Source organism: Sitophilus oryzae, unplaced genomic scaffold, assembly GCF_002938485.1.
Source record: "Sitophilus oryzae breed Bouriz unplaced genomic scaffold, Soryzae_2.0 scaffold_1576_pilon_pilon, whole genome shotgun sequence".
NCBI classification, from domain to species: domain Eukaryota; kingdom Metazoa; phylum Arthropoda; class Insecta; order Coleoptera; family Curculionidae; genus Sitophilus; species Sitophilus oryzae.
Genome location: NW_022146254.1, coordinates 9,347,637 through 9,373,374, shown reverse-complemented (window position 1 = coordinate 9,373,374; position 25,738 = coordinate 9,347,637). Strand labels below are relative to the sequence as shown.

At 30.5% G+C, this 25,738-nt stretch overlaps 2 protein-coding genes across 2 annotated transcripts in view; one reads left to right on the top strand and one right to left on the bottom strand.

The window, feature by feature from the left end:
* LOC115879437 (angiotensin-converting enzyme) overlaps window positions 1-25,738 on the top strand; it is a 123,192-nt gene that overhangs the window by 52,842 nt on the left and 44,612 nt on the right. The window lies entirely within an intron of this gene.
* LOC115879441 (repetitive proline-rich cell wall protein 2-like) lies at window positions 4,736-16,870 on the bottom strand. The gene is made up of 4 exons (XM_030896278.1): window positions 16,764-16,870; window positions 8,604-8,844; window positions 7,775-8,376; window positions 4,736-5,380 (listed from the first exon to the last, which is right to left on the bottom strand). Exons 1-4 carry the CDS (start codon window positions 16,785-16,787, stop codon window positions 5,090-5,092), a joined length of 1,158 nt encoding a protein of 385 aa, XP_030752138.1. The 5' UTR covers window positions 16,788-16,870; the 3' UTR covers window positions 4,736-5,089.

The window sequence follows — 25,738 nt, the reverse complement described above, 5'->3', positions numbered from 1 at the left end:
TGAGCCACCCTCGTTGCATTTGAAAAAATTGAGATATAATTAAAAATACGATTTAGTCATCTTTAAACCGGCTATTTTTCCAAGGCTCCTTGATTAAAAATTAGTGTTTTTAACATAGCCATGGCCATTCTAGATTAAAATTTAAAATACTATTTTTTATTAAGCGATAATGTCAAAATTTGACATGTGATAGTAATTATATTCAGAATGTCATTTTCTATCGAATAAAATAAAAAAATACCGAGGGGGTCCCATTTAAAAATCAAAAGTTACGGTAAAATAGAAAGTAACCAAAACAATTGAATACGTCAACCAATCCTGATTTATGTAACATACCAAATCTCGTTTTTTTATCTGAAAAAATAAAAAGCTATAAGGGTGAGCCACTTTTGAGACGCACCCGATATAAGAAAAAGAGTACTATTAGAATAACCCTCATTTTTTCAAAAATGAGGGAGATTCCTATTTATTAAAATTAAATGATTGAATTGATGAATATTTTGTTCAAATCCGTTTTATCTAGGGACAAATTTGTTTCAAATTATTAAATCTATAAACTTCGATATCTACAGAAATACTAAATTATTAAGTCCTAAGCATTTTTATCAAATGCCGATAAAATAATAGTGCTAACGCTAAATCTGGGGTAAAACACTTTTACAATTCACATAAATGCATACATTTACGTATTTCTCGCTTTTTTTAAGAATGTCTGTCTGCTGCTGTTGCTTGACACACATGTTTTAAATCAAAATTCATTGCGACAAATTTTCGCTTGTTGAAAACCAGATACCGTGTGATCGAAAAAAAAACGGCGTCCAAAACGGCTGGGAATGACAATCGATGATAATTTTGTCGATGTCAGTCTCGTCAGACGTCATTTACTAAATTAATTTTTTTTAAATAATTTTTTTAAACTACACCTTTTAAAAATAATTTTTACTCAATATAAAAATAAATTGCAGTAAGTCAGTAAGCACCATTAAAGGATACGGGGTAAGTAACTGGCGTCTAGGGCTTGACCTTGCCAAAATTATCATCGATTGTTATTCCCCAGCCGCCTTTGACGCCTTTTTTTTTGATAGTATGTTATCTCTACTCAAACAGAAAAAAAATATTTTTTTAAACTGCTACTGGGTAGAGTCTAAATGGGAACCAGCTGGTCAGTGGGTTTTTTCTTATAAAAAAACTTTGATTAATCAACAAAAATCGTCTAAAGTTTAAGAGGGTGTATCCATTAGAGTAACTAGCAATTCATCCTGGGGGGCTGTGGTTGAGACCAGGGGGGACCTAGGGCTTTTGTTTAAAAAAAAAATTAAAAAACACATTTTTTGAATAAAACGTTTACATAAATTTCTCTATCAATAAATTTCATAGATTTGGTTATCAAACCGTGTCCCGTAGATTACTTAAATACCTACAAATTTTCTAAAAAAATAAAAATTAACACATTTTTTGAACATAACTATATAATATTAACTAAATAAAACTAGAAAACGTGATTTTTACTACATCACAAGCAAATAAAAATTAATACGTAACCAAGAGTCATAATTCACATTTTTCTGGGGGGTGCTCAGCAGTACATAGGGGGTAGGGGCCGGCACCCCCGGGCACCCATGTAGTTACGCTAATGGATGTATCTCCAATAGTCGTACAGAGAAGTATTTCGGTCTTAAGCGGGGTCCACACGTAACAACTTCCCGTACGATTTGTTTGCCTTGACAAATTGTGGCAAATAAAACGTACAAATCAATTTGTGTCTACATTACAACAACTTTTCATACAGTTTTCTGTATTATGTCATATTTTCATGGAGAAAATACTGTTGTGAGTAAAAATTCGCTGTGGCCCTAACCTGCGATTGCGATTTTAATATTTTTAAATTGATACACTGCAAAGATAATATACTATAGGGTGAGCATTTCTGGCCTTGGGTGCCAATTTTCGTGTGTACGAAGAGTCAACCACGCTTACTAAAATAAGAAGTACTGAATAAAGAGTAATAAAGACCGAAGGCAAGTGCGGGTTATACCTTTGGGTATTCCCAGTACTGGCTCTGGACTAAGATTGGAACTCTGGACCAATTCATATGATTTTTGTCTTGCCTGTTTCAGCTTTTTTGTTTAACCTAGAATAATTTTATAGTAATTTTACTAGCAATTTAACTGATTTATTTTTACTATTTTTTTTGTTTAATTAAAGACTGTTGTGCATCCTAATAATTATAAAAAAGTATTACCCTATAACCCTTTATAGACCAGCCGGGTATAGTTTCTTTAATTTATTGTTTGTTGTTGATTGGTTAATTAATAAGTGCAATATTAGTTACTAATTTGATTCATCTATTAGTCTAATTTGTAACAAAGCAGAAATTTAAAAATAACATCGTGATTTATTCAAAATTTCAAAATTTCTCGAGATATTCGGGTTGACAACAGAGATGACATTACGCCTTTGAATAAGAAGAATAAGGAAGGAGCTTAAAGCTATCCATGTATTCATGCATGGTGGGCGGAAAAAGCGCCATAAAAGCTCTCTAGGGTGGGGATCCTTGACAGTTCTGTTTGACGATTTATTTGACACATTTGAATTTGATTTGAAATTTTGTGGATTTGTCAGTCTTTACAGAGCTTATTTTATGTTATTTATTATTTATTCTACTACTGATAGTTGTATAAAGGTAGAAAATCTAGATGGAAATTGTGGCAGCACTTAAATTAACAGTGACACTAACGCGATTTATCGAAAAAGACTCAAAAATAGTTGGTTGTGTAGCGTGCGGTAGATCTCGGCAAAAATTGAGTGAAATAATGGAACAACTTTTCGCTAGTAAGTGACTATATAATATACCGTATGATCGAGAAAAAACGGCGTCCAGTTGGCTGGGAAATGAAGATCGCTGTCATTTTATATGTAAATTTATATGGGAAATGTCATCGATCGTCATTTCCCAGCCAACTGGACGCCATTTTTTTTCGATCATACGGTACATACGTGTAGTAAACCGATCATTTATGAAATTCACTTAAATTAACTAAATTATATATTTTTCTTGCATTTTAGCTTTTATATATTACTTGTCAAAGATTAGATGTCAAAGAATTTAGATACGTTAATTTGACTTACCTGCTTCAGTAGCGTATCGGATGTTTGTGGTAATAAATACTTATTATAACTTATCTATTTTTATTAGAATTATATATTTTTATAACAATTTTAATAACTACCAACATTTATTCACAACGTAAAATAAAACAACAAATTATTGAGTCTACCCCACGTCTACCCTACATCATAGTTTTACATTTTTTAAATAAAATTAGAACGACACTGATAAACCGGAATTTAAATCGGCCATATTTGAGGCCCATCGCCAAGATTTTTGATATGCTCCTTCCTTAGTCTTCTTATTCAAAGCATTACGCTTATAAATTTTTTGATCATCTATATGTCAAATTAAAGCTATTTTTATTCTGTACAAAATGTTAGAAGGGTATCTATCAAGAAGTTGGCGCAAATAGGGGTTGCCAGATTTCAAAGTTCTTCCTACGGGCCCGGCAACAGTGCGTCGAGCCTCTTAAATTTTAAATCTCTAGCTCCTATAATAAAAAAAAATTGAGGAATTTTGTATAAATGTCAACCTAAAGTTTGTGTTAGGATGTATTTCAGGAAAATATTTTAACTTCTACATGGTGGCTCAAAAAAGTACGAGTGGATCGGTACAAACACCCTGTATATTATTGCATATTTGGCTTCTCTTCTGATCACTTTACATAATCCTAAGATATTATTAAATATGTTTCGATAGTTTCAAAAATATTAATAAATAAATGAAAAAAAGAAGTGTTTTCAGCCTTTTGACTTCTGAATGCTTACATTGAAATTAGAGAAACAAAGAGAATGAAGGTTCTGAATGAAGCTTTTATAAAAAAATACTTTTTGATTTTTCTGTATTAATTTTTAATGTAACTTCTAGTTTGTTAAACCACGAACAGGCAAAATATCTTCAACAATCCTTTCAAATTTTCAATACTACAAAATTATCGTTCTTGTTATACTTCAAACAAAATAAAATAAAGAAAAACAAACGATATAATTGCTTCTAATATGAGTTTAGCTTTATAGCCTATTACCGTACATATTTCTAAGACTTATGAATTATGCATTAGATTTTGTAGGCCGTTATTACCTAACATTCTAATAATAATTAACATTACTCTGTATCGGACTGCAATAAATCACAAGCGTAACCGAAAAGTAAAAGAACTTTTTATTGCATAAAACCAGAAACAACACGTCGCGCCATCTATCGAGATCTACGTGAAACTATTTTTTTTTAGTTCGGCGCGCAACTCACAGATGTCGCTAGGTGTAATACTATACTTTTTACCCCTTTTTACTTCAGAGACTTATTGCATTAGAATTACGTAAAATAAAAGGAAAAAAAAACAAAAAATAAGGTTTTTACGCTTGGTAGTTATAGCGAACGTACATGTAAGTCTCTTTTGCAATTTTCGTACGTTAGGAAAAGTTTCACAATAAATTTTCCTTTCATTTTCAATACGTGCATAGTCGTTTCGCAAAAATATCTATGTCGCAATAAAAACCAGGAAAACTATAAATTAATACTTTATTTTTTTTACAAAAATAAGTTACAAGTAGTAGAAAAAAACTTAGCTTATTTGGCATAATCTTTCATGTTTTTTCATGGTTTATATAAATAATGAACATGTACAAAAAATAATATAATATATAACAGAAATTCGTTTCTTTCTTGAACAAAAAGTCCATTTAACACAGCTTGAAATTATTAGAGAGGAGAGTGTATAGTACAAAAGACAAAAGTGGGAGAGTTTGGAAAAAAGATAGTAGTGAAACAAAAAATACTTTTTTGAAGAAAAAAATTGAGTATTTACATATTGATTCTTGCTTCTTCATTAAAGTATTTTTTAATTCCACCGTTCTAACAATGGTTTATGTTAGTTTAAAGGAAGAAAACAAAACAAAACATGACTTTTTAGACTTGGAAAACAAAAAAAAAAGATTTTAAAGCACACACAGTGTGATTTACTCGGTCTAGTCGAATTTAGTGACCGTAGTGTCCTCCGTATTCTCCACCGTATCCACCTTCATATCCTCCTCCGTATCCACCTCCGTATCCACCTTCAGAGCCTCCTTCGTAGCCTCCATGGTGTACTGGTACTGCTACTGGTACCTTAACTGGTACAGGGTAGGGTTTCTCGACTGGGTAGGGTACGGGTTTGGCTACAGGGTAGGGTACGGGCCTGTCTACTGGTACTTTAACTGGGTAAGGTACTGGTTTTTCTACGGGGTATGGTACGGGCTTTTCTACGGGGTATGGTGCTGGTACTGGTACCTAAAATCATTAAAAAATATTTAGTAATAGTGAAATTAGTTTATTTAGAATTGTTGAGTGAAAAATGTTTATAGAGAGTTCTATTTTAGGCTTGGATATAACATGAACGTCTCTATAAAATCACTTTGTTTAAAAGCCTTAGATAATATAGAGTACCCAGAGATATACCATAGATATACAGTACCCAGAGATATACAGTGTTTACGAAAAATGTTGCATCTAGGGTTGGAACTTTATTTTTCACAATTAGTTACTCATTTTACTACTGCTGTAACAGATTCTTAAATAACTGTCTAACAGAAATGAACATTATTCAAGAACTTAGATATATTATGTTCGTTTATTATTTTATTTCTTGTTCAAAACGGCAACACTGTATGCCGTTTTTTATTTTGTCTCTCTGTCTGTCAGCTGGTCGTATATATTTATCTCTATCGTTTGCATTAAAATAGAGACCACGGAAATAAAATGACCACGGCTAGTATAAAGGTAGAGAGAGAATTATGCTATGATTGCCGCCATGCTCGCGCTTAAAACTACAGGGGAGATCAATAAGTAATAATGACAGCTGATAACTGAATTTCTAGATCTAGGTTTTACGAGTTTGATATGTGTTCTAATGTTTTGTATTTTTTTTACTTATAGACAGATTTAAACATCTTTTTTGGTTATATCTCTGAGTGTACGAGAATTACCTCATAATTTTGACGTCATTTTAGAAGCGGCAAATTTAAAAATGAAGGCATACATTTTTTTAATAAGCAACCAAAAATACTTTTGACTATTGTAATGATTTACAAGCTACATGAAAAGTATTAGAAACGTTTATTAAACTTAATTTTTTAAGAAAATTATGCAGTTTATTATTTATACCGGTTGAATCTCAAAAGTGGCTCACCCTTATAACTTTTTTATTTTTTTAGTTAAAAAAACGAGATTTGGTATGTTAGTCTATGACATAAATTAGTTTTGATTGACTTATTCAATTGTTTTCTTTCACTTCCGGTTTCACCGGAAATGACTACAACTTTTGATTTTTAAATGACACCCCCGGTATTTTTTTACTTTATTCGATAGAAAATGTCACTCTGAATAGAATGACATATCATATGTCAACTTTTGACATTTTCGCATATCATTTATTTGAAATTATAACTTGCGGTTCGTAACGAAAATTTGACTCGAAATACCAAGTGTGTGGTATCAAATTATTCGTAAAAAAATGCTTTTTCCAAATATGCTAATGAGCTACCCTCGTTCCATTTGAAAAAATTGAGTTATGATTAAAAATACGATTTGAGCATTTTCTAACTGGCCAGGACAAGACACTAAAAACATTAGACGATCATATCTATTTTTCCAAGGCTCCTTGATGAAGAATTAGTATATTTAATATAGCCATGGCACTCTTGATTGAATTTTAATATACAATTTTTTATTAAGCGAGAATGTCAAAAAAATGTCATTTTCTTTCGAATAAAGTAAAAAAATACAGAGGGTGCCATTTAAAAATTAAAAGTTGTAGTCATTTCCGGTGAAACAGGAAGTGACCAAAAACAATTGAATACACCAATCAATCCTAATTTATGTCATATACTAACATACCAAATCTCGTTTTTTTTGTGTCTCATTGTCAATCTGTTGACATTCAAATAACATCAAAATAGCCTAATATTCCGTAATTTTTTTAAATTTATTACAAGATGTCACCAGTTTTTACCATTTTGACTGCAAAATTAGTGGATAAAGCAAATTGTGGTACTATATATTATTATCTAGGGGCTTTAAGATTGTTAATATTAATATTTAATTTGAAAAGAAGAGAACAAAATACACAGTAGCATGAGCATTAGAAGTTAATAGATTGTTAAGCTATGGTCTCCATAAGTCAAAACCACTATTAAAAAATCTATTATGCTTCATTCAGAATCCCAAAATTGGTGGAATATATTAGTGGTAAAATTTTGTTCCTCTAATTTCAATGTCTTTCAGTGATTCAGAACGTCAAATTTAGTGGTAGTAATTTACAGTTAGTAGAAAAAATTTACAAACTTTTAACATTTACCACTAATTATACTTAAAAATTTGCTAGTAATGTTATTTTGGTCTTTGATTGTTATCCCTCAAAAGAAATAGACGTTAAAAATAAACAGTTTATTTATTGTTTTATAAGCTAATTATTAGGTTTTCTCTATGGATACAACAGACTAGTCCAAGCTGTTGCTAGGATATTCTATTAATTTTAATTGATATTTTTTAGACATTGCGAATGATCGTAAACTAAAAAGTATAAAATATAATTGAAACCACTAATTTATTCCAGTAATTTCGAGGTTCTGATTGAACATTTACTTCTAAATGTTATTTTTTTTATTATTAAAAATCATTCATTACCTTAACTGGAACTGGGTATGGCTTCTCAACTGGGTAAGGCACTGGCTTCTCAACAGCTACTTTAACAGGGTAAGGTACGGGCTTCTCGACTGGGTAAGGCACTTTCTTAACAACATGGACTGGATAAGGCGCAGGTACGTGCACAGGGTAAGGCCTGTCTACTGGTACTTTAACTGGGTAAGGTACTTCCTTGTATACAGGGTAGGGTTGAGGAACATGGACGGCAACTTTGACTGGGTATGGGACAGGTTTCTCAACTGGGTAGGGTTGTGGTACTGGAACCTTAACGTGGACTGGGACGTGTTTGATGACTGGGTATGGAGCGGGTACGGCTACTTTGACTGGGTAGGGTTTCTCGACGGGTACGTGAACGGGAACATGGACGATCTTTTCGACGGGGTAGGGTTGGGGTACTGGGTATGGTACCTTGACTGGTACTTTTACTGGTACTGGAATGTGTTTTTCAACGGGGTAGGGTTGTGGAACTGCTACTTTGACTGGGTAGGGGACGGGTTTAGCGACGGGGTATGGGATGTGTTTTTCTACAGGGTATGGCACTGGTACTCCCTTGACTACGGTCACAGTCTTGACATGATGATGACCTAAAAAAAGACAATAAATTAAAATTAATAATAGCAAAAATAATATTAAATTAAACTGAATATTTTTTTTCGTTATCCTTGTTTTCAGCAAAATATTAAAGCCTATCTAAAACTTAATCCTCTTTATAAACATAATTTACAACAAACAAAATAAAAGACCCACAATTCTTTTTCAAAATTTTGAAACTTTGAGATTTCACAATTAAGTACAAAAACAAAATACTCACCAAGGTCAATGCCACCTCCGTAGCCTCCGTATCCTCCGTAACCTCCACCTCCTCCAAGTTCAAGCCCGTGGAAACCTCCAGCACCTACGGAGTACCCGTGGTCGAATTCGGCACCGTATCCGTATCCTAGACCGAGCAAACCGCGCTTGGTTTGCTTCTTATCGCTGGCTACTGCCGATTTCTTCTCCTCGGCCTCGGCGCTCACCGCCACTGCAGCGAGGACTAAGATCGACAGTAGAATCTACAAGAAAAACAAAGAATTTAGTAAAAAATTAAGTTTCCTTAGAATTGCGGAAAAGTGCACAATCTGGCAGCACCGTAAAATATTTTCCTTAAAATTTAGGATAAATGAGAAAAACTGACAACGCTGTAAAATTGTTATATTTAAGGTCGTATAATAAATCGTCAATCTGGCAACATTGGTTAAATAATTGAAAAATTCCTTCAAAAAAATTGACTTAAAATGGACAATTTTTCGAAAAAATTACACAATGTGACAAGGTTTTCCATGGTTGCCGATGTCGAAAGAAAGAATCAAAGAGAATTCGTAAAAATTATATGGTATTAAAATAAATTTAAATGCCGGCACTGTATGTATAATTATTTAAAAAAAAGGATATTGGCAAAGAATTTGTGTTGTAAAATTGTGATTGCCGTGTACGCAGTAATTTAGCAGTAAATTCCAAATGTCAAGTTTCTTCAACAAATTATACTTAATTATTTCAAAATTAATATGTACCTTTTACATATATATATGTACAATATTGCTTTGACAAAAGTATTTTTATCTTTAAAGGAATAATATCTGCAATCACAAAAAGTTAAAAAACGCACAATTAATTGCATATTAGATTATAGTTGTGATTGAATCAGTACAAAATAAGAAGTAGATACTTCAAGAGCTTGTTAGTTTTTTAGTAATTGTAATTTATTGAATATATACCAGGTGTTTCATTAGACAGGCCAAAATTCTATCAAGTGCCTTATGTTTTATCTGTATACTATAACAGTTCTTATAAAATATAAAATACTACTAAAATAATTAACTTTATTAGTCAATAGAATAAAATAATGAATATCTGATAATTTCGTTTTAAAGTCCAGATTATTTGGTTGCCTAATAATAATGATGAAATTATGAATAACTTTGAAAACATAACAAAGAAATGTATATCATATCCAGTTAGGTTCAGGAAAGTGAAAGTTAATTTTGTGAAAATTATAATAATCCAGCAACTAAATATACATATTGATATCGCCATCTAGTACCAAGGCTCTGAAAGATATATCCTAGTGCATTATTTCCTGTATTGCTAGTTGCATACCTACATTATATCATTATTCATATCATATTATATTATTATTATTATAGGGATCAAATTTCATCAACTGTTAAATCGATTGGTCTTTATCATTTGAGATCAGTTTTCTTCAATACGAAGTTAGCCGGATAAGCTAGTATCATATAAAGTGTCAATCGATTGACAATGAGTTGGCAGGCTGTACTGAATAGGCTGTGATGACACCACTCAGCGAAATCACGCTAATAGATTATATTCTTAGAAAAATATACAAAGTATGGTTTAACCAGATCAATTTTTAAACTAATTTAAAAAAAAACACAATCTATCTCTTCCTGTTCGTTGTTTTTTAAACGACTCATCAACAAATTAAAAACAATCAACAACACAAAAAACCTAAGAGAATGCATTTCTTGGAGACCAATTAGGTAAACTACAAAAACCAACAAAAATTAACGTAACGGTAAGCATTTAAATAAACATTGACACGACATTGACATTGACTTAAACAGAGTAATTGTCGGATTAGCCGATTTGCCACAGACCTATTCAGCTAGAAAACCGTAACTTTTTGTTGTTCTCTTAAAATATGATTGTGGTTTTTTCGATCTTGAACAGGATCAAAGCCGTACGATACACTTTTACTTTTCTTTTAAAATCGACCTTTGCCAGAATCGAGATGTCTGAGATGAAAAAAAGGAACAAAGATTGTACAGGGTGGCTCAAAAAAACACAATTTTTAAATAGATATATCATAGTTAATATTTAATCTATGAAATTTTGGATTCTAGAATACATATCTGCAACTAAAGGATCGTCTACGCATAACATTTTACCTGTCGGTCTTTCATGTTCAGACAAAACATATCAAGTAAAACCTAGTCTGTAGACAAAAAAACGGTCCTTTTTACTTGAACTGAATTAACCCTTTATACAGGGTCTAGAAGTGTCATTTTTATTTCGATTTTTCTAAATAATTTCTGAAGTAACGTCAATATTTGGGTGAAAATTGGTGTCTGGGAGTTTTTTGACATGAGAAATTTCATTTTGATGTCAATATGATTCCTACTTGTAGAGGGCGCCACCTACATATTTTTTAACTGGATTGAAGTTTAATAACTTTTCGTCCGTACATGTATAAAACTACCGAGTAAAAAAATATAAATGTATCACGTTTTTTACGTAAAAAAAGTATCTTAGTAAAAATCGATACGAGTAATGGTTCTCGAGATATTTAGAATCGAAATTATCAAGACCTGTCATAATTGACATAAATTAAACATGTTGACTAAATAGTTATTAGACAGATATCATAAATTTAAGATTTAATTAAGAAAAATAAAAAGTTCCCAAATTTTTCTACATCCTGTATCTCCAAAACTAAGTATTTTCGGACATACATTAATACGAACTTTTTTACTTATTTTTATCTGCAGAATATGCTGCTGAAATTTCCGGAATACAGTTCAGACCACCCTGTATACATTAACATGAAAATTGTAAAGTGTACCCCGTGATGTTTTTATTATTTAAATTATTGAAATAACTCATCTGAACTGAAGGCACCCGGTATATTCTATTAAATAATAGTATTACTTTTTTATTACCCGCTGTTTTTTTAATGCTGTTCAAGTCAAGCAAAACGAATTACATGGCTATTCACGGTAATAGACTAATCAGAAACAAACAGTACGGTCAGAGCACTTTCTTTTTTTCTCGCATTTGCATAAAATGCATTTAAATGCTACATATATGCATGTTTATTTATTTTTCGCTCTTATCTGTTATCAGAGAAGAGTTGCGAAAATTAGAAAATGGCCTAGAATATGCTTAGACATGTTTGAAAAAAAATGCTTTCTTTAAATTTTTGTGGTGTATCTTTTAGTAATAATATGAGTATTAATTAGTGTTACATTTTACTAATACTCATGTGATAGATTTTTTGAAATAAAACTACACTCACCTGTAGGAAAAAACAATATTTTAAAGTTTTATATATTATGTTCTAATGGACCGATTTTGATGATTTTTTTGATCAAGTTGTAGCTAAATTATTTGATTTTATAGTATCTCTTTCTAAATTAAAAATGAAAGTTGCTATCTATCAATTATACGAGGAAAAACAAAATGATGTTATTTTGGTGAAAGTTTGAAACACCCTGTGGAGTACGTTAACGAAGTAAGCAATTTTAAGATTATTTTGTCGATAGTTTGTTTTTTGATTCATCTCAAAAGCTTTATTTTTTGTGAAAATATTTGCTTTTGAAGAAGACACTAACTAGATTTAGAGAAAGCCTATGACACGGTGCCTTTGAAGGAATTATTTGAAATCTTGGTTGACAAATGTGAGTAAAACATATATCAATGCAATCTGGAATATGTACAAAAATCCAAAAAATATGATCAGACAGGGGAAGTTCCTATCGGAATCCTTCCTGACATCAAAAGGAAGACAGGGGTGCGGTTTATCACCTACCTTATTTAAATTATATATCCAGGAGGCATTGAAAAACTGGAGAAAGAAGAGTAGAGCTATGGGAATAGAGATTGACAACCACTGTGTATCGACCTTGTTTTTTTGTAGACGACCAAGTTATCATTGCAGGTTGTGAGGAGGATGCCGACTATATGTTCAGGAAACTTGAGGAAGAATACGATAGATGGGGACTCCATATCAACCTCACAAAAACCGAATACCTGAAAGTAGGAGAAGAACAAACCGAAGATTCTGAACTACACATACATGAAATTAAAAGGTGTAGCGAATATAAATATTTAGGAAGTATTATATCTGAAGAAGGGAACTCCAAGAAAGATATACATAGCAGAGTTCAACAAGGGAAGAAAGTAATCGGTCTCTTTTAAACCCTCTCCTGTGGTCAAATAAAACATCCATCCAAACAAAGTTAAGGATTTACAAAGCAATCGTAGAGCCAATTTTAACATACGGTGCCGAATGCTGGCAATTTACAGCAAAAAAAAGAAGGATGGTCGAGTCAGTGGAGATGGACTTTCTCAGAAGAGCATGTGGAATATCAAGGATGGAGCACATTAGAAATGAGGAGATTAGGCAAAGAACAAGGCGAATATATACCAGCACCGACAACATCGAATCGAGACAGCTACTATGGTATGGGCACGTAAAAAGAATGGGAGGGGAAAGGTGGCCAAAAAGGGCAATGGAGTATCGTCCCCAAAGCAGAAAGAAAAGAGAAAGACCTACAACTACGTGGTTAGATGGAGTAGACCAGTACATGAGAGATAGAGCTATTAACCAGGAAGAATGGCAAAATCGAGCAATATGGAGGTCGAAATGCGGGATGCGGCGGAAGCTGTAGGACCCCCGCTTGATATATAAGATTTCAAATAAGTAAAAGAAGAAGAAGAAGAAAATCGATATAGCCAGATATTCCAATCATTGTTGCTGGCTCCGTATATTATTTCTGATAATTGATTATTTGTCTGAGATTTATCCTAATATGTAAATATATTAATTGAAAATCTATTAAACTACTATAACACAGTGACAGATTCAATTAAAACGCTTGAAAATTGAAACGTAATTACAAAATCTATCTCCGTCTAATTAAAATCCGAATAATTATCGACCATTTTTCACATTAACAAGTTTTGTAAGAAATAATTGAAAAATGAAAATTGTTACCATTACGACAACTGGGTCACTGAGAACCAGATTCATATATATAATTCATTTAAAGCCACTTGTACGTCTTGCAAATATCTATATAATGAGGAAATAATAAACTCGCTGGTACTTACATGGCGGTACTACTTTATGTAAGTAGGGTATTTTTCGATAGAGTCGAGAAAATTGAGGAAATGCCGCACAATTAATGGTTAATAAAATAAGTTATTTTATGTTATAAAATTTTTCGTGAATAATAATAATAATTAACCTTATTAGGTGTGTTCATTTTATATGTCTCAATGTCAATAGTTAACTGATAAAAAATTTGTGAATTATAATGAATAAATGTCAATAACGAATTGATTAGAGAGAAAAGACGTTTTATAATACACAATATTGGAAATAGTAGAAGGATATACAGGGTGTCCCAGGCTGAGCGTGCATTAAAAGTTTCTAGAGAACCGTAATATCTAGATCAGAGATTTTTTGCCCATCATTGTTTTACAACGATACCGATTAAAAATATTTTCAATATGGCGGCACTTCTGGGAATACCGGAAGTTGACAACAACTTTCTTATTTTAAATGGGTGCCCCCATTTTTTATTACATACTTAAATTCTCTGTGAAATTCTATGATTATTGATGTTAAATACTCTATACCTAACATTAACCGTTTTTGAGAAAAAAAATATTTAAAATTTTTGGACGAAAAGAACTACATGTCAAAAAAATGTGTACTGCCTAAAAGTCAAATTTAGTGATTACCACAGGCACTGTGACATACAGAGAAGACATGTGGCTATAAATTTCAAAAATTAAATTGTTCTAATGTCATATAATGACGGCGGTAGATGTCATGGAATTTAGCGATTAAAAAATTATCATAAATCATTTTTTTTCAAATGGAAACAAACTTTTTTGTTTCACTAGTGAAAAGATTTTCCAATATATGTTCCTATATCTAAAAAAAAATCGGTAAAAAAACTTTTAAGTTAAACGGTTTTATCTTATGTGCACTGAAAACTAGAAAATAATAATAACAATTAATTTAATTTTGAACTTCTAGTTCAGAAATATTTTAGTACTAGGCAGAATAGCTTTTAGGCATATTAGACTAAAATAAAAACGTGGGGCCCCTCTGAAATCCTACCTATGGCAAAGCATATCTTTATACTTTGGTAGATCATGAGCTCGGCGTTCGCTGGTGAAGCCGCCACGGCTGGTTATTGATTGTCAAAATCTCCAGTTACGATTATACTAAGTCGATGCAATCCACACTTAGTATAGAAGAAAGTATTACAGCAATAGTTAATGGGCCCCACGTTTTTATTTTAGTCTAATATGCCTGTGGTCGGGCGGTGGTAATCACTAAATTTGACGTTTAGGCTATACACATTTTTTTGACAGGCATCAAAAATTTTTAAATATTTTTTTCCTCAAAACCGGTTAATGTCAGGTAAAGAGTGTTTAATATCAAAATTCATAAAATTTTACAAATAATTTAACTATGTAATATAAAACCTCATTCTAATTTAACATTTTAAGCCAATAATTTATGTACATCCTTTAATGCTGTATTGTTGTACTATAGTATATTAGTATTCCTGCAAAAATGCAAAATGAGATATTATGTGTTAATTTATACATTTTTATATACATTTATTTATATGGGTTAACGATATCTTTTACATTTGTATAACATCTATATTTAAAAAGAGAAATCAGTACAATATGTTACATATTCGTTGGAAAAAAAATTAAGTTAAAACAAACAAAACATTATGTTAATTAATTAGTTCTAATTAATTAATTTGGATATTTTAAGGACTCAAGAAAAGATTTTACAAAAATAAATATATAGAAAATCTGAAAGTAATAGATGAAATTGAGAGTATCGTATCACCTAGTAAGGTAATTAAATAAATTAGATTATTTACTTACAAGCTGTCATTAAATTTAAGAAATTACAATAATTATTGAACGTGTTGTGATTGCAAAAATTTAAATTTATTCAGCGAGAAAATTTAACGTACTTATAAGAATACATATTTGCAATTATAATTAGAATAATTACCATAAATTTGACTAATTAATACTTTATTTTGTATTTCCTTCATTACCAAATATATTTTACCCATATAACTGAAATAATTATAATTTTTTTGAATGTGTTACATAGGTATATTCTTTTCTCTAATTATTTAATATTTTTTTAGAAGTTACGAAGACCATATTTGTTATAAATTATTATTTTATATATAATTTTTTAGTGATATAATAATAATTATTGTACTTATGTAATTAGATTTTTGCTCACGTGTTTAACACAATTTTTTGAAAAAAGCTCAATTTTTTTTTAATTTCTGTTTTTGTCTTTTTGTGTAATATTGCGAATTTTGTTACTCAAATTTTATTATTTACTTAATAATTTTCCTATAAAAATATTTGATTTTTCAAATTTTAATTTTCCAGAAGAAAAATATATAGTGTTTTAAAAAAATATTATTTTGCAAAGTGGGCTACTTTATGCTTTTCTACTTTTTATTATTTGTGTTTTTTGTATTTTATTTGTTTTGTTTAATAATTAAATTTTTAGATATATAAAATTTTTTATTAAAAAATGTGTTTTTGAAAATACATAAATGTGATGTGCCTGACTGTTAAAAATAAATGATTTTTTTTGGAAAATACTCTAAAAAAACTCAATTTTCACAAAATTAATCTTAACAAAATCTGTATTTTAATTTTCTTTAAGTACTTATTAATTTTGATATAGTGTGATAATTTATTTATTTGTTAATTTATACAAAAAATATTTTTCTGGTTAATTTTTATTAATATTTTAAATTTAGAAACAAAAATAGTTTTTACAAAATAATTATTAATAAAAAAAAATAAAACGGAAAAATTAAAAAAAAATTAAAAACTTTTGTAAAAATTAATAAAATTAAAAAAAAACAAAATTATCAAACTTTAAAAAACACTTTTCTTTTCAAACACATCAAATTTGTAGTACCAAAATACGAATTAAAAAAATAAAATCACCAAAAATTCGAAAAAATTTCCCGATAACACTAAATAACAAAATCACTTTGTTCTGGATACCGCGTAATACCGCCGATTTTTCACTCAAAAATACCGCAATTTTTTCCCGCGTCGATTCTCTGTGTTATTTATGTTTGTGTTTGTGTATGTGTGTCGGACTCACCAATGGCTTCATGTTCGCACTCATGTACCAAATAAGGGTCGATGTTGGCTTCGTTCGAGGTGAACTGAATGGCTTCGACCAGCCCTCGATTTCTTTTATACTCGATGGACGCTTTCGCCGTTCGCGAGGTAGTACCGAAGCGGTGGTAGGTACCACCTCTGACGCGACGCCGCGACGCGCTTCTTGCAAAAGCTCCGCGCTGTGCAGAATTCGGTACCCGGCGTCGGTAGTACCGATTCTAACAGTTTTTTGGTTGTTCTTTAAAGATTTTGAATTATGTGAATGAAGTATCTTTAAATAAAAATGTTCTTTTTGGTAAGTTCTTTGATATTTTTAATAACTTTAACAAAAAAAATGCGCTCGCAAATAATTTTAACCCCATTACAGCCCTATATTTTTTATAAGTTGTTTTCGGATTTTGGTAAAAACTTTTGGGACATCTTAGACAAAACCAGACAATATCTTATCCTCTGTAAATTTTATAAAAATGATGAATATAAGTTTCACGTTTTAGTTTAGAGAAAGACTTATTTGAAATTTTTTAAAATGACGCAAATTGTTTATTTTTTAATAATCCATACGAATTTGTTTTTGAGTTACGAGAGATACAAAAATATTTTAGTCTTGGCTAAACAAACAAAATAATCACAAATTGTATCACAATTTGACAAATTTATTATGATTTTCTTCTACAGATCTGTCAAAAACATTCTAAATTATATTTTCTATAAAAAGTTACAAAGAAGACACTGTAAACATAATAGAGTATTTAAAAAATAAAATATATTTTACAGACAAATAAACACACTGTTTCAAAATAAAATTTATTTATTAAATATTAAACAATTGGCAAAGTTAATTACTTGTTAATTATAAAATGAAGAAAATTACCCTAGGTTCTTCAGTCCAATAATTCTTCGCGACCGGAATATTTAAATTATATGCTTCTCCAAAACTCGCCAAGCAGTGGTACGATGTATTTCGACTTTTTCTCCAAGTATTCTGGTACTTACTTGTTTTTCATCTTCCACTTGTATAATACTCATCAATATTCTTCTTCTTTTTACATTTATAGTCTTTAATAATAATTATTCTGGGCAATTTGTAAAATGTATAAAAAATAAATCTTACTAAGCAATATTTTTTTTCTTCACTGATATAATTCATAATTACAAATTATTTTTGGCACATATAAAGTGAATATGATATTTTTTTTAAATTACTTTTGGCAACAATAACACAATAACGTCAATTTGATATTAAAAAATTAAATTTGAAGGTGGTATGTTTCTTATTCCAATCAGGACAGGATTATTTTTTCAATTAATTTACTGTTTTTTTTTTATTTTTTATAACTCCAAAAGAAATTCGTAGTTTCGTAAATTCGTAAAAAGTTTTAAATTCATTTATTCATTTTTTTTGTAAAAAATGTGGTTCTTTTATTTATCGTTTTTGAAATTTACATGCGATGCAATAGACGCTATACAGATAAACAAAAGTTACTTAAAATATATAGTTTTGGTTTTAAGGGTAACCTTTACCCCTTTACACATGTTTCTGATTTTGATTGATTCTTTTAATTCTCGCCAATACCTTCTTTGTAAGAGAAGATGCAATTTTTTAAATAAAGTGTTTTTTTTTGGTAGTGGATACTGTTCTGTACATAATTTTTGGGAGAAGATAATGTTGTAAATATTGGTGATTCTGTTTGTTTTTTTAGACTATTTGGTAAGTTCGCAACTAGTTTGTTTATTTGAATCCAAAAAGACATAAAGAAAAATATATTTTCTCAAACTTTTTTAGCTTCACTTATACAGGGTTGTTCACCACATTCGACACGGAGTATTGTAGCTAAATGATTAGATTTTTACAAATTGTAAGTTTTGGGTTCGTTGAAGGACTATTAGAGCTACAATTTAAAAATATTTTTACAAGATACAGAGTGTGCCAAATATGTAAAAAATATTATAGTTGTATTTTTTTAAATGGAACACCCTATATATTATACAATTTTTAGATTCTACGAATGAAATAAAGGTAAATTTGATTAAGGTTTATCACACTTAAACCTTACCGTTTTTGAAATATTTTCAATTTTGTGAAATTGCAGTAAAAATTTAAGGCTTCGTTTCTCCAAGGGTATCAAAGTTTTTAATACTACATATTTACTGAAGATTCTTTATTGATCAGATATTGTGTTGCGATAATAAAAATTATACTTTCTTATACAGAGTGTCCAAAAATTTATGTTAAATAATGACTAGCTTTAAACGGCTGTAACTTGTTTAATTTAAATGGAACACCCTGTATATTTTACTTAATTCATATGCACTATTTAATTGTCTATCAAATTATATTATACCGTTTTTTACCTATCTCTTCAAGTTTTCGTAGAAAATGCCTTTTCTTATAATTTAGACCTCATTTATCACTATACCCATGGAATATTGACATTTTAGATTATTTTTAAAGATGTAACAAATTTTCAAAGAGTACAGATACTAATATTGTCGATATAGTTCGATTATTTCATTAAAAAATTAAAAAAAAAAGTTTAAATATTATTTGTTAAAAAGGACCAATTAATATGATCCTAGTATTCAGACTACATTAATTGACTGTTTACGTTGATTAGTCAATACTAAAAACTAAAAAAAAATCCAAATTCTAAAAAACTGAATTTTGCATGTGCATTAGACAGTATAAATTTTATTTTAATTTTTGGCGAATGCTTATTTTTATACCAGAGACGTTCATTTTCGTAACTTATTATTATATTGATTTCTGAGTCAAATCCACATTTATTTAGAATAATTTATTAATTAAAATAGTACAAACAAAAAAAAAAATTTTACAAAGATTTAAATAGTTTTCTATCTGTAACAAATGGGCTTGCAATATTATTATTTTTGAATAGTATTTTGTACATACGTTACTTTAAAAAAAATATAAAATGTCAATATTCCATGGGTATAGTGATAAATGAGGTCTAAATTATAAAAAATGCATTTTCTTCGAAAACTTGAAGAGATAGGTATAAAATGGTATAGTACAATTTGATAGGCAATTAAATTGTGCATCTGAATCACGTAAAATATACAGGGTGTTCCATTTAAATTAAACAAGTTATTGTCGTTTAAAACTAGTAAATATTTAATATAAATTTTTGGACACTCTGTATAAGGAAGTATAATTTTATTAGGGACACTCTGTATCTTTTAAAATTATTTTTAAATTGTAGCTCTAAGAGTTCTACAACGAACCCAAAACTTACAATTTGTAAAAATCTAACCGTTTAGCTACAATACTCCGTGTCGTATGTGGTGAACAATCCTGTATATAGCTATGTGTCCTTCTTTGGTACAAAATACTTCTTTACGACTGTTTACGAGTAAAAGTTATCTGTACCAAAGTTACCCCGACTTTTAGGGGGTAGCGTTACTTTAAGGCAATGAAACAGGTGTACTAAGTCGAAGAATTTTTTTTCAGTTTTTTTAACGTATGTAAAAAGTTTTTTTAACGTATGGAAGAGAGAAATGTTTGCTCATCATTTAAAAAAAACAAACCATAACGTGCTTAACTGATACTTCTTAAATCCAAGCAGAAACAGGGATAGGAATATTTGTGCCGAAAGATAATTCTTATACCTTCATTATGCAACATTTTACGACATGCCCGAAATTCCTTTAAACAAAAATCCGAATTGAATAATAATCTAGACCAGAACGAGAGTGAAGAAGAAGAGAAAGAAAAAATGAAGACGGTCAACAATTTCACTCTCAACTGCCCTCGATACTGTAACACTCACTCACACGCGGCCACAGACACGATTTACTTACGCAACGGCTGAGAAAAAAAGTTATTAATCCAATAACAGGCGAAGTTGAAGGCTGTAAAGTAATCGAACATCCTCGTCGAAGGATGATGCTGTTACTTTTACCCGACGCATTGACCTTTCTTCCATGAATTAAATTAAGTAGCGATTTAATTCACATAAAGAATGCAAAATCTCTTGTTTCGATGTAGGTACTTAAAATGTATAATGATTTTAAATTTTTTTGGTGTAATGATTTTGATTACTACTTAAATAGTTTATAAATTATTTTTTTAATGCAGGTGCTTTTAAAGTTATCTTCACACACTTTAGAAAATTGGTTTCTCACTGCAGGACACCAGTATAGAATTTTGTTTACTGTATATTAGAAAAAATGGCGCATGTAATTAGAAATGTACCAAATATCAATTCTACAAATTATTGGTTGGAACACACAAAATCTAATTTGCACAGATTTTTTTATATTAAAACGAAAATGTATTCAGATCTTGGACTGGTCACGGCTGGAGCTTTGGCAAGAAGAGGTCTTACATCAAGACCAGTACCAAGACCAAGATCAAAGGAGTCAGGCATCTGTAACTTCTAGAATAAAAAACTTAGGAATTTTGTATAAGTCTGGATTGTACAGGGTGTCCCATTTTGGTTGAAATCATACGTATCTCCGTTATTAGTGAAGATAGAAGGGTGCGGTTTGCACAAACCTCTCTCACTTTTTTGTCAAACGGAAGATGCCGTAAACAAAATTTTCATAGCCCTCTTCGTTTCCGAGCTACAGGGTCTTTTTGAAAATTTTGCAATTTGGGACACCTCCTGTATCTCTGTTATTGTTAAAGCTATCGAGAAGAAACTGTTTATCGTAGAACTTTTTACGTAGAATACAGTGGCGTAGTCTGTTTTTCTACCAAAAAATATTTTTGAAAATAGGAACTAAAGTTATGTTTTTTTAAATGGAACACCCTGTATATTTATAAATCATATGATCTGTCTTGCCATAAGCTTCTCAAAAATATATATCACTCTATATTTATTTTCACTATTTACTGCAATATTTAAAAGTCTTCATTAAAATATCATTTTTATTAGTATAGGCCATGATTGATAATAAAAGAAACTAAAGAATTATTAAAAGTATACTGCTATCTGTCTCTTGTTTTATTTTGGGGGCCACTAATAAATTCTTTATATATCAGGGAAACTTAACTCTGTACCGCTATTTGTAAATCTTGAAATACGTGTATAAGATATTCCTTTAGCTAATTTACGTGAAACATACTTTCAGCAAGATGGGGAACATTCCCCCTCATAACTATGGAAATTTGTATGATCGAGAAATACGTGTCAACGATGGCTATGAAATAATCTATCGCTGCCATTTTATATGTAAATTTATATGCTAAATGTCACGATCGTCATTTACTAGCCAACAAGATGCCAACATTCCCCCTCATATCATATGGAAATATTAGAATACTGTTAAATTATTATTTTTCAAATCAATGAATTGGAACCAATGAACGCATATTGATAGCCTCCTCGATTCCCGGATTTCGCCGTTCTCGATTTCTGATTTTGGGGATTTTTGAAATACGAAATATATCGTGGGCACTACAACAATGTCGAACACCTGAAAAATGCTTTAATAATTCAAGATTTAGATATTTGCAAACCCATCCCGTTATAAAAAAAAGAAAAATATATTCACAGTTTCAGTGGTAACAGTTATTTCAAAAGTAAAATATCCAAAATAAATTTTAATATGTGTATGACTATTTTAGTAAATACCATTTTGATTTTTTGTTATTTATCACGGCCTACTAATAAGAAAATGATATATTTTAAATATTGCAGTAAATAGTGAAAATAAATATAGAGTGATATATATTTTTGAGAAGCTCGTAGCAAGACAGATCATATGATTTATAAATATACAGGGTGTTCCATTTGAAAAAACATAACTTTAGTTCATATTTTCAAAAATATTTTTTTGGTAGAAAAACAGACTACGCCACTGTATTCTACGTAAAAAGTTCTACAATAAGCAGTTTTCGCCTTCTCGATACCTTTAACAATAACAGAGATACAGGGGGTGTCCGAAATTGCAAAATTTTTGAAAAGACCCTGTAGCTCAGAAATGAAGAGGGCTATGAAAATTTTGTTTGCAGCATCTTCCGTTTGACGAAAAAGTGGGACAGGTTTGTGCAAACCGCACCCTTCTATCTTCACTAATAACGGAGATACCCTATGATTTCAACCAAAATGGGACACACTGTCCGAGATTCTAATAGTAATTAATCAATAGTATCTAGTTCCCCAAGATATTTGATGACAAGTAAATGTAGGTAATACAATAATAATATTTTATGCGTTTTATTACACATTAGGTATATTTCTTCATATTAGTAGGTACTTTCACCTAAACCGCAACATATTTCTTACTACTTATCCCGATAATTAAATAATCTCAAAACAAAGCTACTATTTAGCAGACGTCCTTGGAGGTAGTGCTCTTTAAGTGGTTTCCTCATGCTCTCATAATAAAATAGAATACCCAATTTTAACACCAAAGCACAGCCAGTTAGAATTATTGCATAAAAACCGTAATAAAAGAATACAATGCCGTTATTGATGTCTCAGGTAGTACCGGTACCAGTCAAAAATCTTGTTTCGGGTACTACAGTAATGTTTGACGCAATGTTATGCAAAAAAATCGTGTAAGATTACAGGTGGTTTATTATGGTTTATTATTATGATATTTGAAATGTTCTAAAGAATTTTTGACAACTAGAATAAACATACAGGGTTGATTTCTTGAAAAAAATAACTGTCAAAATGACTGTAATAAAACACTAAAGTGTTTTAGTAATAACTAGCGTGTACCCGCGATTTCGTTCGCGTCGAATTAATCATTTGTAATGGTGATGATAAAGCAAAGCAAGAATTTCCATGAACATACAAACTGGATAAATTTTTCTCACATTTATGTCAGCATGAGAAAAAGCAATATGGCGATATTATTATATAACTTGGTAATATTTGAGGGGTAGTTTCATCTCGTTGGAATTTGACTTTCGAAAAATCCGTTTGCCAAAAATAAGCTTTTTACGTCAACAGTTTAAGCAGAATCGTGGTTAATCATTACCCAACTTTATGGAACACCCTGTATGATGATGGTGTCCAAGCGTTTTCCCAAAAGACTAATCGTTTTTTATATAACAAATATTGTAATATTTGAAGGGCGTTTTCACCTTCTTGTAATTTCAAATTCGAGAAAGCCCTCCTTATCGAATCCCTACACTCCAAAGTCAATCCGTTTGCCAAAAATCAGCTTTAAACGTCAAGCAGTTTAAGCAGAATCGTGATTACTCAATGGTCATATTTTATGAAACAACCTGTATAAATTTTTAAAAAATCTTAAAATATGTGAAACAACAAAATAAAATATACGTGTTTAAGAGTTTTTCCGAAAAACTCACCGGTTTCTAAATAAAAAATATTCTAATATTTGAGGGGTGGTTTCACCCCCTTAGAATTCGAGTTTCGAAAAATCCCTTCTTATCGAACCCCTACACCCTAAAGTAAATCCCTTTTCCAACAATCAGCTTTTTACGTCAAGCGCTTTAAGCGGGATCGTGATTAATCAATGACCAGATTTTTTGAAACACCCTGTATACATTTTTAAAAAATCTTAAAATATGTAAAACAACTAAATAGAATATAAGTTTTTAAGAGTTTTCCGAAAAACTCACCGGTTTTTAAATAAAAAATATTCTAATATTTGAGGGGTGGTTTCACCCCCTTAGAATTTGAGTTTCGAAAAATCCCTTCTTATCGAATCTCTACACCCTAAAGTAAATCTGTTTTCCAAAAATCAGATTTTTACGTCAAGCGCTTTAAGCAGGATCGTGATTAATCAAAGACCAGATTTTTCGAAACACCCTGTATACATTTTTAAAAAATCTTAAAATATTTAAAAAAACAAAATAAAATACACGTGTTTAAGCGTTTTTTTCGGAAACGACCATTTTTTAAATAAAAAATATTGTAATATTTGAGGGGTGGTTTCACCCTCTTGGAACTGGAATTTCGAAAAATCCCTTCTTATCGAACCTCTACAGCCTAGAATGAACCTGTATGCCAAAACTGAGCTTCTTACGTTGAGTGGTTTGAGCAGGATCGTGATTAATTAGTGAGTCAGTCACTTAAGGATTTTATATATTAGTATAGATTTTAGTATGGGCGATTCTTTTATAATTTTAGTGGCACCTACTAAAAATTTTTCCAAGTGAAAAATTCTTAATATTATTGAAGAATATTTATAAATTCAAACAGGAAATATTTCGATTGAAATAGATACTGTCTTCATTAAGACAGATGGTACCGTTCTAATGTTGGAAGAAGCCACTAACCGGGTACCATCTGACGTAGTACTGGCGCGAGATTACGTAAAGGACGCGCACGTAATCGAAACGGTACCGTGAAGATATGGGTTAGCGGGACATCCAGTTGTTTGGGTGCTCCGGGTCGGCACTACTAGTACCAAGGTAGTGAGGCGACGCCATATGGTACTTGCACTTTCTTTGTTATTTCTATGACGGAATAGATTAGTTAAATATTCATTAACGAAAGTATAAACAAGGCAATGGTATATAATAAATATAATAGTTTTATCACATAGATGTATAGGGTGATCCATAGTTCCTAAATGTCTAAAATAAAGTTATTTACTTGAGATTTTTGCTCGGTAAATCTCATATTTTTCATCACTATTTTTTTCATCACTATTTTCAATCATTTTTATAATCACTATATTTTCCGTTAAATTTTTATTCTAAATATGTCACTGATACATTCTACATTCTCAATTCTACAATCTACAGTCTACATTTTATATTTTACATTAAAAAGAACTAGAAAAAATACTTAAAGTTCTACTTCTTTTTAATTTAAACCAGGTCTCTTTTAGAAGAATGGACGTCTTCTTTAAATTCTATATTTTACAGTCTACATTCTACAATCTACAATCTACAATCTACAATCTACAATCTACAATCTACAATCTACAATCTACAATCTACAATCTACAATCTACCATCTACCATCTACCATCTACCATCTACCATCTACCATCTACAATCTACAA